Genomic DNA, 16,100 nt, shown 5'->3' with positions numbered 1-16,100 from the left:
ACTCATTACCACTTCTATTGTTCCTCGCAGTGGAGACCTCTCCACTTGAAAATATTTAGATTTATACATTCTATTTCATATCATTTCATCTCGACCTTTTAACCTTCCGCGCTTTGTTATGCAGACTATGCATCACACGGCAAAGACGGTGAAAAAGGTTTCTTTTCCTTATTCCCGGTTTATCAACCGGATTTTGAGTCGTTTCGATGTTGATTTTGAGGGGATACCTTCTATTGAAATCCCACCAAGTCACATCTTCAACCATCAGTCTATCACCAGGATGGATTTATCCTGGAATCCTGTGTACTCTCGATGGGTTGAAGATCGAGGAAGAGTATTTTCTAGATTTTCACCTATTTCTGCCTTTCATTTACCATATTCCTCTCTTCCCCACTCTATCCAAATCAAAGGTTTTTCGAATGGTCCTCCTAACTCTGATATTCCATCATCTTCCGGTTTTGAAGCCTTTGCGGCAAACCTTGAAGATGTTCCTTTCCAAACTCCTGAGGTCCCTGCAATCCCAGCAAACCAATTCCCTAGCGACCGTCTATTCGAGACACTTCATCGTATGGAGACGAGCATGCATACTCACTTTTCCGAGTTCACTGCTAGAGTTGCTTCTTTGGAGATCCGATTTGATGAGTTCACCTTTCGCTATCCTCCGCCGACTCGCGATGATGACTCTTAGATTTTTATTTTTGCTTTTTAAGTTGTATTTGGTCTTATGTAAAATTTAAATTCTATTGGAATAAAATAGTTTATATTCATTCTCTTTTATTCACTTATTATTACTTTTTGCTTATCACAAAAAGGGGGAGAATTAATTGGTTTAACAGTTAAATTGAGTAAAAACTATTGGTTTAACAGTTAAATTGAGTAAAAACTATTTATTTGTTAAAAACTTTATTGCTTATTTCAGGGGAAGTTTTTACATGCAATTTAAATAGTTATATGCTTTTTACTGTCTATTTTTATTTTCTATTTTTAACCAAGTTTTGTGATCATCAAAAGGGGGGAGATTGTTACGCCTTAAACGCATATAAATCTCGATTGTGAGATTAATGTTTTTAATGCATTAACAAGGCCCTTTTTTTTATGTTTTGATGATTAACAAATCTAGGTTAAAATGTTACTAATGTTTAAAATAAGCTTATTACAGAGTTAAAATTTTCAAGGCTCAATTTCGTACAAGTTTATTCAAGATCAGAAACAAATTTCAAAGACTTATACTACTACGAATTCGGAAGTTCCGATTGGAGTTCGGAACCTCCGATCCGGAACAGAATGATCTTCGGAAGCTAAGGGACGATCGGACGTTTCGATCATGGTTCGGAAGATCCGATCTATTTTCAAGGAATTTTATATTGTTCAGAAACAGAACGGAAGCTACGAAGTGACGAGATCGGAAGCACCGATCATAGATCAGAAGTTCCGATCTACTACGGCGGCCTGATAATCTTGTCCGGAAGACTTTTGCCCGACAACATATTTAATGCGCCGATCGGAAGCTCCAAATTGAGATCGGAAGTTCCGATCCTGTACAAACCGCGTGACTCAGAATTCAAATTTCGGAAGCTCCGATGCTGGGAACGAAAGTTCCGATTGATGCCAAATTTCCAACTATAAATAGAGGCATTCCGAGACCATTTCTAGTATCCCAACATCTTTAAGTCTCTCAATCCTCTTAAGCATTATTTGAGCCATTTGTTGAGCAATTTGTAGCCCCTTTGAGCTTTCAAAATATATTCATATATCGAGTTGTATCCGGGGTTGTGAAAATCGTTGGTGTAAACACTTGAGTGTGAAACCAAGTGTTGTGTGATTGTTGAGGCTATCCTTGGAGCCCTTAAGGCCAAGTGTTGAGTTGTATCGGCGCGGTGATCGTGTCAAGTTGTAAGGCTATCCTTGGAGCCATCAAAACCAAGTCGTTCGAAGTGCTAGTGGATCCTTGGTTAATCGATCTTAACCAAGAAGGGGAGACGTAGACGATTTATCGTCGAACTTCCATAAACATCTCTTAACCCTTTTATTGCTTTATTTACATTACGCATTTATTTACTGCACTTATTATTAATTGCTTTAAGTCTTCCGCTTGCGTATTTGCATAATCGCTTTAAATTGCAATTGAACCTAAATCCCTCCCCATTAGGTTCTAACATGCGTTTTCCTTTTGCCTCACTGGAGAGTAAGCCTGTGCGCGCGCGAGGAGAGACCCTCGCGTGGGCGCAGTGCATTCGAACAGACTAATTATCTGCAAAACAAAACCAAAAACCAAACTAAAAAAAAAACAAAGCCAAACTAAAAAAAAAAATAAAAAATAAAAAATAAAAAATAAATGCTGGGTTGCCTCCCAGCCAGCGCTAAATTTAAAGTCTATAGCCCGACTGTACCTCCCTTTTTAATTTAATGGGTCTGGCAAGTCGACAGTGGTCTGTGTGTTATCCACGATACCACCACGATAGACTTTTATTCTTTGCCCATTAACTTTGAATGCTCCTGTGGCCGGACTAAAAATTTCTACTGTACCATACGACATCACTTGCTTGATAGTATACGGTCCTGACCATCTCGAACGAAGCTTTCCTGGCATGAGCTTCAAGCGTGAGTTATATAATAAAACAGCCTGGCCTACCTCGAACTCACGTGAGACAATGCGCTGATCATGCCACTTCTTGGTCTTTTCTTTGTAGATTCTGGCATTTTCATAGGCCTCCAACCAAAGCTCTTCAAGTTTATTCAATTGTAGCAACCGTTCTTCACCTATAGCCTGCACATCAAAATTCAGAAATTTAGTAGCCCATAGTGCTTTATGCTCAAGTTCAACAGGAAGATGACATGCTTTACCATATAACAACCTAAAGGGAGAAGTTCATATAGGTGTTTTAAAAGCAGTTCGATAGGCCCATAACGCATCATCTAATTTATTCGACCACTCTTTCCTGTTTGCATTCACAGTTTTCTCCATAATTCTTTTCAACTCCCTATTAGAAATTTCAACTTGCCCACTAGTCTGGGGATGATAAGGTGTTGCCACCTTATGAGTGACCCCATACTTTGTCAAAAGCTTCTCAAATTGCTGGTTACAAAAGTGGGTTCCTCCATCACTGATTATGGCTCTAGGGGTTCCATATCTAGAAAATATGAATTTTTTCAAAAATTTTATAACTACCCTAGAGTCATTCGTCCTACAAGCCAGTGCTTCAACCCATTTAGACACATAATCGACCGCAACCAAAATATACTTGTTACCTTCAGACACAGGAAACGGTCCCATGAAATCTATACCCCATACATCAAAAACTTCACAAACAAGAATATTATTAAGGGGCATCTCGTGTCTCCTAGAAATAATACCCATTTTCTGACAAGCATCACATGCAAGTACATAGGTATACGCATCCTTAAACATTGAAGGCCAATAAAATCCCGACTGAAGTACTTTAGCAGCGGTACGACCCGCGTCGAAGTGACCTCCAGTCGGACCTGTGTGACAGTGTGAGAGTATAGGGCTTACCTCCTCCGCTGGAATACACCTACAAATTATGCCATCTGCACATATCTTAAACAGAAAAGGGTCTTCCCACAAAAAATATTTCAACTCAGCGAAAAATTTCTTTTTCTGTTGATAAGTTAAGTGTGAGGGAAGAAACTTACTTGAGAGGTAATTTACTATGTCAGCATACCATGGTAGTTTTGTTACCTCAAACAACTGCTCATCTGGAAAATCATCATGAATTATTTGCGTTTCAGCTCCTTGATTTTCCAAGCGTGAAAGGTGGTCTGCAACTTGATTCTCCGCGCCTTTCCAGTCAACAATTTTTAAATCAAATTCTTGCAACAGTCAAACCCAACGAATTAACCTAGGTTTAGCATCCTTTTTGGTCATCAAATATTTCAATGCCGAGTGATCTGTGTGAACTATGACTTTGCTTCCCACTAAATAAGATCTGAACTTGTCCAAGGCAAACACGACTGCGAGAAGCTCTTTTTCAGTTGTTGCGTAATTCAGTTGAGCGGCTGACAGGGTGATACTAGTGTAGTAAATCACATGAAGTACTTTGTCACTCTTTTGTCCAAGCACGGCTCCCAATGCAGTATCACTGGCGTCACACATCAATTCAAACGGCAGATTCCAATCAGGCTCTACTATCACTAGTGCAGTTGTTAATTTTTGCTTCAAAATTTGAAAGGCCTGCAAGCACTCAGCAGAAAAATTAAAAGGCACCTCTTTGATTAACAAATTAGTAAGGGGTTTAGCAATAGAAGAAAAATCCTTAATAAATCTCCGATAGAAACCCACATGCCCAAGAAAACTTCGAATTCCTTTCAAATTCATGGGAGGTGGAAGTTTTTCAATTACTTCAAGTTTTGCTCTGTCCACCTCCACACCTACTTCGGATACCTTATGTCCTAAACAATTCCCTCTTTCACCATGAAATGACATTTTTCCCAATTCAGCACAAGATTGCTCTCCTCACATCTCTGCAACACTTTTTTCAGATTTAATAAACATGCATCAAATGACGATCCAATCACAGAAAAATAATCCATAAACACTTCTATAAACTTTTCAACCATATCATGAAAAATAGCCATCATACAACGCTGAAAAGTAGCAGGTGCATTACTCAAACCAAACGGCATCCGTTTATATGCAAAAGTACCATAAGGACAAGTAAAAGTGGTTTTGTGTTGGTCCTCAGGTGCTATAGGAATTTGCATATATCCGGAATAACCGTCCAAAAAACAATAAAATGCATGCCCTGCAAGTCGCTCAACCATCTGATCAATAAAGGGAAGGGGAAAGTGATCCTTACGGGTAGCATCATTCAATTTCCTATAATCAATGCAAACCCGCCACCCCGTAACAGTTCTCGTAGGAATTAATTCATCATTGGCATTTTTAATAACAGTTATCCCTCCCTTTTTAGGCACTACTTGAATTGGACTAACCCATTCACTATCAGATATAGGGTAGATAATACTTGCATCAAGGAGCTTGATTACCTCCTTTTTCACTACCTCTTGCATTGCTGGGTTGAGTCGCCTCTGTGGTTGAGTCGATGTCTTGTGTTCTGCCTCTATCAAGATTTTGTGCATGCACATGGTTGGACTAATCCCCTTGATATCGGCCAAGCTCCATCCTATGGCTCTTATGTGTTCTCGAATCACTCGCAACAGCTTTTCCTCCTCGCAACCTGTCAAAGAGGATGAACAAATTACTGGCAGTTTATCGTTCTTTAATAAATACAAATATTTTAAGTGAGAAGGAAGTGGTTTAAGTTCAAGAGTAGGGGCTCTTCGGTGGATGGCTTCAGCGGTTTTGGAGTATGGTTGAGCTCCCCCATCTTGGTATTGATGAGTCTGTCAAAGGGTAGACTCCAGTCCAAATACCGTGCTACTTCATGAACTTTCTCACTAACAAGCTCTTCATCAGTTGTACCTGTCAAGCATATTTCTAATGGATCCACCGACAACTGTTCCTGCAGAGAACACTCAACCAAATCATCAGTAACATCAATTCTGAAACAATCAGAATTGTCTGCATGATATCGAATGCCATGAAAAACATTAAAAATTACTTTCTCATCATTCATACGCAAAATCAACTCTCCCTTATGCACATCAATCAATGCCTTTCCAGTGGCTAAAAACGGTCTACCCAAAATAAGAGGTATCTCACGATCCTCTTCCATATCAAGCACAACAAAATCCACTGGAAATATAAACTTATCAACTTTTACCAACACATCCTTTACAATCTCCCTTGGATATTTTATAGATATATCAGCTCATTGTAAGGAGATAGTAGTTGGATTAAATTCACCAATTCCTAGCTTTTCAAAACATGAATAAGGCATAAGATTAATACTTGCACCTAGATCACATAAAGCCTTATTAAAAAATGATTTTCCAATAGTGCATGGAATTGAAAAGCTACCGGGATCCTTAAGTTTCGGAGGGAGTTTATTTTGTAAAATGGCAGAACACTCCTCCGACAACTTCACAGTTTCAAAATCCACCAGTTTTCTTTTGTTAGACAAAATCTCTTTTAAAAATTTTGTATAACTAGGCATTTGAGCTAAAGCGTCTGCAAAGGGAATATTAATATGAAGATTTTTGAAAATCTTTAGGAATTTTGCAAATTTATTGTCCAATTGCAGTTGCTTTGCTCTTTGGGGGAAGGAAAGTTTACTCAATTCAATATTTTCATTAATAACAGGGTGAGATGACTTACCTTTCTTGCCCGTAGGCGTCGAGTCTGACGGCTTTGATGCTTCCTCCAGCTCTTTTTCCTTGACTAGCTCACTTGCTTCTTCATCCTCAGTATTGTTTGCTTCAGTATCTGCTTGCGATCTAGTTACCGCCAGAATAGCATTGACATCCTTTGGATTCCTCTCAGTATTGCTAGGCAATGATCCTGCTGGCCTAGTTGATAGCTGTGTTGCTATCTGGCTCATCTGTGTCTCTAAATTCTGCAGCATTGCCTCCTGATTCTGTAGACGGGTCTCAGTACCAGCTACATATTTCATCATAATTTCTTCAAAGGAGGGCTTCTTCTCTACTGGATTCGATGTATTAGTTGTAGGATCTGCAGCTTTCCAAGAGAAGTTTGGATGGTTCTTCCAGCCAGGATTGTAAGTGTTGCTGTAGGGATTGTACTGCTGTCTCCCTTGATTTCCCATAAAGTTCGCAGCATCAACTTCAAATACTTGCTGTTCGTCAGGCTGTTGGACTTGCACTTGATTGGCTGAAGATGTCTGCATAACCGCCATCTGATGAGTAAGTGCATCGATCTTGGCATTAAGTGATGTTAGTGCATCGACTTTTAGAACTCCAGCTTTTCTTTCCTTTTTAGCATCTGGCCATCCAATGTTGCTTTCAGCCATATTTCCAATGATTTCCCATGCATCTGCTGGTGTCTTCCTGAATAGACTTCCGTTAGCAGTGGCATCCAACATGGATCAGACAGATTGATCAGTCCCATTGTAGAAAGTCTGAGTCTGCTGGCTCTGAGTGAGATTATGTTGAGGACACATCCTCAACATCATTTTGAATCGAGTCCAAGCAGCATTTAAAGATTCAGCTTCCTTCTGCCTGAATGAGATGATATCTAAGAACAGTTTCGCCATCTTTGTGGGAGGAAAATATTTATTCAGAAAGGTCTGAACCAGTTGATCCCATGTAGTAATAGACCCAGCAGACAGATCATCTAGCCATTCAGCAGCTTCTCCTTGTAGAGAGAATGGGAATAACCGCAGTCATACTGCATCAGATGTTACACCATTCACTTTGAACGTGTCGCAGATCGACAGAAAACGCTCCAGATGAGCGTAGGGGTCTTCTACAGATGAGCCCCCGAATCTAGCTTGCAATTGAATCAGCTGAATAGTAGAGGGCTTCAGCTTGAAATTGTTTGCCTCAACAGCGGGGCGAACTATGCTAGATCCATAACCTTCAGTTGGCGGACGGATGATATCCCATACAGTACGGTTGTCTGCCATCTCTACTTCAGATTCAGATTCTGACTCTAGTTCAAGATTGAAAGATTTCTTGGCTTTTCGGATCCTGCTAAGTGTGCGCTCGATCTCCAAATCAAGTGGTAGTAGTTTCCTTGATCGAGTTCTAAGCATGCACAACAGAAAGTACCTGAAAATCACCAAGAAATTATAGTCAGAAATTCAGAAGATAAGTAATGTCTAATCTCAAGCGAAATAAAAATTCTGATATCAACACAGTCCCCGGCAACGGCGCCAAAAACTTGACCGGTTATTTCGGTATGAATAAATTCTACTGGCAAGCGAACTAGGTCAAATTATAATAAAGTAGACAAAAGTCCAGATGTCGAACCCACAGGGACTGTAAAAATATGATTACCAAAATCTATTTATTTCTACTTAATCTAGACTAATGAAAAAGGATAATTTCAGATTTTAAACTAATGAATAAAATTGCAAATTAAATTAAATTAAATAAAAACGCAGCAGAAAACTTTGGATTACTTAAAATTTGGGAAAAATTCGATCAAGAACACACGTAGGTATCAGACAATTCATGCAACAAGCAATCGATCTAAGATATCAGACTTAATCTTAATTTACGGGAATTTTCCTAATTTATTCGAAGTTCTATTTCTAGAACAATCAAACCTATTCGAATATTGATGAACTAATCTTTCGTAATTCTAATCAAATTTGAATGCATAAATCACCGTGAAAATTCAGTAGACACCTAAACCGCATAATGAAACCGAATTCTATTTCTAGTCAGTTTTACACTATGTTGAAAATCAAAGTGATCGAATTCAAGACCTTCTCTGTCGACTTAGACTCGATTAACAAGCAAACAAATAACTGGCCAAGAAATTTGTAAGACGAAGATAAATTTGATAATCAATAAAATCAATTAAGTCTGAAAATCTCAAATAAACAAATCAAGTTTTTACATAAACTGTCTGGCCCAATCACGTGGCCTTGATCGAAGAAAAGAAACTACTCACTAACAAACATGATTCAATAAATCAAGTTTAAAAACATAAAATAAAAATACTAGAATAGAAGAAATTCTGAAGAAATTCGCTCCACAGCCGCCGTAAGCTTGCCCGTACTCCAAAAAAATCAAAAGTCCTTGAAAATAGCATAAAAATTCTATTTATACAGCCGCGCCAATTGGAGTCCTTTTCAAACTAAAAAAAACTCGAAATTAGGTTATGCGGACACGCGCGTGCGCGCCTAGGCAGTCTCGCGCGCGCGCAACTTAAACAAACAGTGCATCCTCGATTGTCTTGCGCGCGTGCGCGAGAGAGCTCGCGCGCGTGCGGCTTCTCTGTAACTCTCTGGACATCTCTTCGACGCGCGCGCGGGGCATGAGCTCGCCCGCGCGCACCTCTTCTATTCATGCTCTGGACTTCTCTTCTGCGCACGCGCGAGCAAATGGCTCGCGCACGCGCACCTTGGACGAACATAAATCCCAATTTTTGCTTAATTCCCTATAAAATTCAACCAGGTGAGTCTAATGCAAACACATAACAAAAGACACTAATAAAACATGCAAAATTAACCTAAATGCATGCAAACTAAACAAAAAATGCTATAAAATAATGCATACTAAACACACTCATCACAAAGCATCAGCAAAAGGGATGTTGATATGTATCTTCTTAAAAATCTCCAAGAATTTTGAGAACTGCTCGTCCACTGCCTTCTTCTTGAACCTTTGGGGGTATGGAAGAGGAGGTTTGTACATCGATTTCTGCTCAGGTTCAGACTCTTTCTCGACCTTCTTCTCGTCAACTGCAACTTTTTCAGACGTCTTGCTCTCAGATTTGCCCTCTTCATTATCCACCTGCTTACCACTCCTCAACGTGATAGCATTACAATGCTCCTTGGGATTCACCTCAGTATTACTTGGGAATTGGCCTCTGTTATTATCTTTCAGTGCGTTCATCAACTGCCCAATGCTAATCTCCATGGATTGCAATACAGCACCCAAGATTGAAAGAGTGGGTGCCCGGTTAGCCAACTTGTGGCTAAAGGGCTTTTATGACTCTATGTATAAATAATCTTTGTTTAATATAATTTATATTCATTAATGGCATTTTCTTTATCTTTTTTCATATTGTGATATTGTGATATACTATTGCTGTTTTGATAAAGACCTTGAATATACTATAGTGTAAGTAAGATGAGATAGTGAATAAAGAGAGATCACTATTATGAAACACATCTTATAGTCACTGTATATTCTAAACAGTTCCTAGTCAATTGAGCCGTCCACAAATAAGGATAAGGATCGCTCGAGATTGAGACTAGCATTTGTGATGCCAAGTACCACGTTTCATTGGTAATGAACATGAAGATGTTCAAAGCATGCAAATGGATATTCATATGATGAATGATCGAACTACCCTATTCGAACTTTCCAAGTGGTTATCACTTATCGAGTGGATAAAGTCCGCGGTTTTGGTTGTACACCATTAGTCCTTATTACTTGAAACATCATTGAGACTTTATATGCTAGTACTGTACTTTGACTCGTTTACCGACTCTATTGGGGTCATCAGGTGTCGGGATTGGGTACAGTTACGACACATATAGGAGTCGATTCTTTGTTGTCAAGGATTCACCACATACTTGCGAGTGTGGATATCCTATACGATCTGAGGAGATATTAGTGTGACAAATCTCTGGCCAGAGTACTTGATGTGATTTAGGTTACTTGGTTTCCTAGTAGCACATGCGATGTCACTATTTGATCTTCAAGATGCATTGCATAGTTATCGAATCTCGAACAACTCTCGATGTACCAATGGTTGTTGATTCGATCGGGATATATGGATGAAGGCACTGTACTGTACGCTAACCAAAATCTACTGGTTCTTGCAGGCACTATCAGTGATACCTAGGAAATCATGGGGCGATGTTGCTAGACGCTCTTACCATGATTCGATGGGTAAGTCGGAAATTGTTGTTCCGAGTCACAAGGAGTTGTGAGCCCACGGCTAGCTAGCTGTATCCCTGAACCATTGAGGGTTACACAAGTAATGGATTACTAAAACCCCGTAGATAGTTAAATTTAAAGAGTTAAATTTAATGAAAGAGAAGTTGGACTTCTTAACTAAAAGGGAGTGGGATTTCCTAAAATGACATAGGGATGGGCATTTTTGGAAATCACTGAATTCGGATTCAGAAAAATTATCTTGACTCTAAAAGATGCAGAAATGGTTTCTGTGCACATTGGTGAAATCAGTTTATCAATCGGAGTCACGATGAATTTTATATTAATTTCTATAACAACGGGCTTGGCTTGTTGGGCTTAAGTTATGGATTGTGGGCCCTAAAAAGTTAGAGTCCTAATACAATTATAACTTAATCTAGTCTAGAAATTATCTATAAATAGGTATGCAGTGTTCGAAAATTATACACAATTCAGTCTTGAATTTTCGAAAAACACTGCATAATTATTCAAGAGGATTTTCAAATTCTCTGTCCCTTTTGAGAAAATTCGGCTTGTGATTTTTGTGAAAAATTGCAATCCGAATTAACAGATCAAATCTGTTTATTCTCTACGTAAAACTTCTGATTGATTTCTAGTGCAGTCAATCAGTTTAGTGGACCTAATTCCGGTGATTGATCGTGACGCCATCGGTTCCCGGGATTTACAAGAAGAGCAGATTAAGTTATGTTGGTGTCCATAATCTCGCTTCGAGATTTTAAGGTAAAATATTTAATTGTGATTATTTGTTTTAATTACACATATTTAATCGTAAAAGTTTTGATACCCTTGATATGGAATCGTTTCATATAATAAAATAAATTTTTAAACTTCCGCTGCACCGGGTATCAATTCTTAATTGATCTGAACACGTTTTCCAACAGTGGTATCAGAGAAAAGTTGCTCACATCAAACGATTAAATTAATCGATTGTACAAAATTTTTAAGCCTCGGTTTTTTTGAAACAAAACGAATTTTTAAAATTAAAATTTAATGGGAAAATCGGGCAGCGAGAGTCGCTGCCTAGGGCAGCGCTGGGCCATCGCTGCCCAGGGCAGCGATCATCGCTGCCCAAGGGGCAGCGACGGGCTTCCTTGCCCGGGATTGTCCCGGGCAGCCCGGGAAAAATTAATTTTTAATTTTTAATTAAAATTTTAATATTTTGAAATTCTAGTTTTTGATCCAATCGAAAATTGTTTTTGATTGGTTCACGAGGCATCGGATCGAATTGTTCGAGTCCGAAAATTTTAAAATTGATTTTTGGATAAATTTGAATTTTTGGAAAATTTATAAATTTTATCCGTTAAATTAAATATTAAAATTAATTATTTTGGTACAATTGATGATAAGATATGATCTTATGGATGGATAAGATAAAATATGATTTTATCTTTTAAATTATGATGCATTTGCATGTTTATCCAATTATTTAATTATTGAATTAATTATTGGATAAAGGATGATCGATTGCCATGACCAATGTTTTAGGTGTATGTTAGGTAATTTACATTTGTCTTATTGTTGTTGGATTTTATTAATGGGCTTGGTTTATAGTCCAATATGATTGTCATTTGTAATAAAAAGTGGGCCTGGTTTATGGCCCGTTCCCACCCCTAAAATGTATCCCATATTTGTCATCGAAATTTATTGTAAATTTATGAAACTTAGTGGGAGACAAAGATTTGAAGACAAGGTGGGCCCAGCAGACAATGAAGACCGAAGAAATGTAAATTGGAAGCTCAATGTAATAGGATTGCATTGCATACTGGCATATCACCTAGGATTGGACTTAGACTCGTGATTGGCAACCACGGGTCGATTAGTTAATGGGATCGATCATCCTTAAATAATATATGATATTATTGATGTATGCATGTTTAGACTAAATTGTATGAATCCCGCAAGCATACATAAATTGCATGATGAGACAAATTTTCAAAATTAAAAATCCCTCATTTTAAATGTGATTTAAAATTGATATCAAGATTAATAAGAAGGGAATTTAAATATTGTTTAAATATTCCTACCTTCCATCAACGATCAATGTATGAGATGCTACCCACGGATACGGTCCGGCTCATATTATTGGGGGGGCCCGTTCATCGGAAAGCTGTACATTGGATCGACACATGTTATAAGTTGGGTGGAACTCCCATGGGATTGGCTCATATTATTGGGGATCCACATGGCGACCGTCCATCACAACTTAATATTGATGGGTCATCTTGACATGTCACAATAAACGGCGTCATATTATTGGGTCCTTATTGGACATGAAGTAAAAACATGGGGATTGCTTTGGAAGCAATTGGGCTCTACCTTTTGAAAATTATGGTTGGCTGATATTATTCGGGACTATGATTTGTCAATTGGACTCCATGTTCCCACTAAGGAAATCGGTTTCTCGTTTTCACTAGAGGGTAGTGAAATCGTTAAAATAGTGGGAGTGTAATTCATAAAATAAATCTCGCCATATTTTATGTCTTAGTAAATTAATTAAGCAATCACTGATTATTGTCTGTTTCTTTTCAGTATTTCATTACAATGAATTCGCGCAATCCACTATACTCAATTCTCGAACAAAACAAATTGACTGGCGCAAACTATACGGAATGGTTTCGTAAATTAAAGATTGTTCTGAACTCGGAGAAAATTTTCTACGTGTTAGAAAAGAATCCTCCAAAGGAAGCACCGGCTAACATAAGTCCGGAAGAATTAGCAAAACTTGATCAATGGTGGGACCATGATATCAAGGCTAAATGCTATATGCAAGCTTCAATGTCTGATGAACTCCAAAGGTAATTTGAGGATGCCATGAATGCTGCTGACATACACGTGCACCTCAAGGAAATTTTTGGAGCTCAGTCAAGATCGGAGAGGTATGCCACCGTCAAAGAGCTCATGACATGCCGCATGCGAGATGGAACTTCTGTCCGTGAGCATGGGTTACACATGATTGGGCTAATTGAGAAGTTGGTATCACTCGATTTGACATTGGAGCATGAATTGAATTCAGACTTGTTGCTTCTTTCACTTCCTTCGTCGTTTGACGGATTTGTGGTGAACTTCAATATGAACAAGATAGAGGCCACCCTAGAAGAGATGGTCAATATGCTTGTGTCTTATGAAGCCACATTAAAGAAGGAAAAACCGGTACTCTTGGTTGGCTCCTCATCTTACTCCAAGAAAGGGCCAAGTGGAAAGGGTAAGAAACGTTCTGCCCCACCCAAGAAGATAGTACCAAAGAAGAAGAGCAAGACAAAAGCTTCAAACGTGAACATATCTGGAGATGTTTGCCATCACTGCAAGAAACCCGGTCATTGGAAACGTAACTGCAAGGAATACCTCGAACAGTTGCGAACTGCAAAGGGTATGTTTTATATTGAAATAAATGTTTCACTTAATACTACTTCTTGGGTATTGGATACCGGATTTGGATCTCACATTTGCAATGATTTTCAGGTGATGACAAGAAGTCGTAAGCTTATGATGGGTGAGACCCAGCTGAGGCTCGGAAATGGTTCCAGAGTTGAAGCTAAAGCAGTGGGAGACGTTTATTTAGTTTTGCAGAACGATTTTAAGTTACTTTTGAGAGATGTTTTATTTGTGCCAGATTTGATTAAAAACATTATTTCTGTTTCTATGCTTGATAGAGATGGTTTTTCTTGCAATTTTGTGAATGGGATTTGCAATATTTACAAGAATGAATGTTTAATTGAAAATGGACAACTTGAAAACGATCTATATAACTTAAAATTAAAAGATGTTCTAATTAATTATGTTGATAAACCGGTAACAACAAATAAAAGGAAAAACGATAGTCAAAACCCAGCAAACCTTTGGCATGCTAGGCTAGGTCATATTTCCTCAAGGAGGATGAACAAGATAGTGGGAGAGGGCATGTTTGATATGTCTGATATTAACTCTCTACCTACTTGTGAGTCCTTCCTAAAAGGAAAAATGACTAAATCTCCTTTTAAAGGAAAACCTGAGCGAAGTCAAAATCTGTTGGATTTGATCCATACAGATGTTTGCGGTCCATTTAGTATTGGTACTAAATTTGGACACACCTACTTCATTACCTTTACTGATGATTACTCTAGGTATGGGTATTTATATTTGATGAAATATAAGTCTGAAGCATTTGAAAAGTTCAAAGAATTCAAGGCTGAAGTAGAGAACAAACTAGGAAAGAGTATTAAAACACTTCGATCGGATCGAGGTGGAGAATACTTAAGTACCGAGTTTTTGGACTATCTAAAAGAGAATGGGATTCTCTCTCAGTGGACCCCTCCTATGACACCTCAGCTTAATGGTGTTTCGGAGCGTCGCAATCGAACTTTGTTGGACATGGTTCGATCTATGATGAGCTTCACTGAGCTCCCACCTTCGTTTTGGGGCTATGCACTTGAAACGGCGGTATTGTTGTTGAACAATGTTCACACTAAGGCAGTGGATAAAACTCCATACGAGCTATGGAATGACAAAGTTCCTAAGTATTCGTACTTGAGAATTTGGGGATGTCCTGCTTACGTGAAGTAGACAGTGGGAGATAAGTTGGATAATCGATCCACCTTATGTTATTTTGTAGGGTATCCGAAGAATTCAATCGGATATTATTTCTATCATCCTACTGAAACAAAAGTGTTTGTTTCAAGGAATGCCACCTTCTTGGAGAAGGAGTTCTTATTGGATAAGAAAGGCAAGATGATGGAACTCGAAGAAATTCGAGAAGAACCCGAGATACAAAATAACGATCCTACACCTCAAGCATCATCACAAGACACGCCTATTGCTAGGCGATCCGAGAGGACTTCTAGGCCTCCTATTAGATATGGTCTTCTTCTTGAAGGGGATCAAGGTGAACCCGACATTGGATGTGATCCAAGAAACTTCAAGGAAGCAATTTCAGATGCGGATTCGAATTTATGGCTTGAAGCTATGCAGTCGGAAATAGATTCGATGCATTCGAACCAAGTTTGGTCTTTAGTAGATCCTCCCGATGGAATTGTTCCAATTGAGTGTAAATGGATCTACAAGAAAAAACTTGGGCCTGACGGTAAGGTATTGACCTACAAGGCACGATTGGTGGCAAAAGGTTATACTCAAAGACAAGGAGTTGACTATGATGAAACCTTTTCACCAGTCGCAATGTTCAAGTTCATAAGAATCCTTATTGCCATAGCAGCTTGGTATGACTATGAGATATGGCAAATGGATGTAAAGACTGCATTTCTTAATGGAAACATTAAGGAAGAGATCTATATGATGCAGCCTGAGGGATACACATCCATAGGAAGAGAGCATAAGGTATGCAAGCTTCAGAGATCAATCTATGGTCTCAAACAAGCATCAAGAAGTTGGAACCAGAAATTTGATGAAACAATAAAGGATTTTGGTTTCATCAAGAACCCGGAGGAACCATGCGTGTACAAGAAAATAGTTAAGGATGCGGTAACATTCTTAGTACTTTATGTTGATGACATCCTACTCATTGGGAATGACGTAGGGATGTTGCAGTCAACAAAGATATGGTTATCAGGTAGATTCTCGATGAAGAACTTAGGTGAGGCATCCTATATTCTAGGAATACAGATCTATAGAGA

General features: G+C 38.6%; 1 protein-coding gene across 1 annotated transcript; it reads right to left on the bottom strand.

Annotated features, from left to right (window-relative positions):
• Positions 1–2,152: 2,152 nt before the first annotated feature.
• Positions 2,153–4,444, bottom strand: LOC140889979 (uncharacterized). Its single transcript, XM_073297725.1, has 7 exons — positions 4,301–4,444; positions 3,954–4,192; positions 3,355–3,533; positions 3,170–3,279; positions 2,954–3,076; positions 2,633–2,767; positions 2,153–2,251 (listed from the first exon to the last, which is right to left on the bottom strand). The coding sequence occupies exons 1-7, from the start codon at positions 4,442–4,444 to the stop codon at positions 2,153–2,155; spliced, it is 1,029 nt and encodes a 342-aa protein (XP_073153826.1).
• Positions 4,445–16,100: the final 11,656 nt, after the last annotated feature.

The sequence above is a fragment of the Henckelia pumila genome, chromosome 3 (assembly GCF_033568475.1).
Source record: "Henckelia pumila isolate YLH828 chromosome 3, ASM3356847v2, whole genome shotgun sequence".
NCBI classification, from domain to species: domain Eukaryota; kingdom Viridiplantae; phylum Streptophyta; class Magnoliopsida; order Lamiales; family Gesneriaceae; genus Henckelia; species Henckelia pumila.
This window is presented reverse-complemented; position numbering and strand designations above follow the sequence as displayed.

Excerpts from the sequence above, each read along its gene's own strand:
- LOC140889979 (XM_073297725.1), bottom strand. The coding sequence starts at position 4,444 with ATGTCATTTCATGGTGAAAGAGGGAATTGTTTAGGACATAAGGTATCC. Across the intron at positions 3,280-3,354 it reads TGATGCTTGTCAGAAAATGG|ATTTCATGGGACCGTTTCCT; the intron begins GTATTATTTCTA and ends TATGGGGTATAG. Across the intron at positions 3,077-3,169 it reads GTAGGACGAATGACTCTAGG|CAATTTGAGAAGCTTTTGAC; the intron begins GTAGTTATAAAA and ends TTTTGTAACCAG.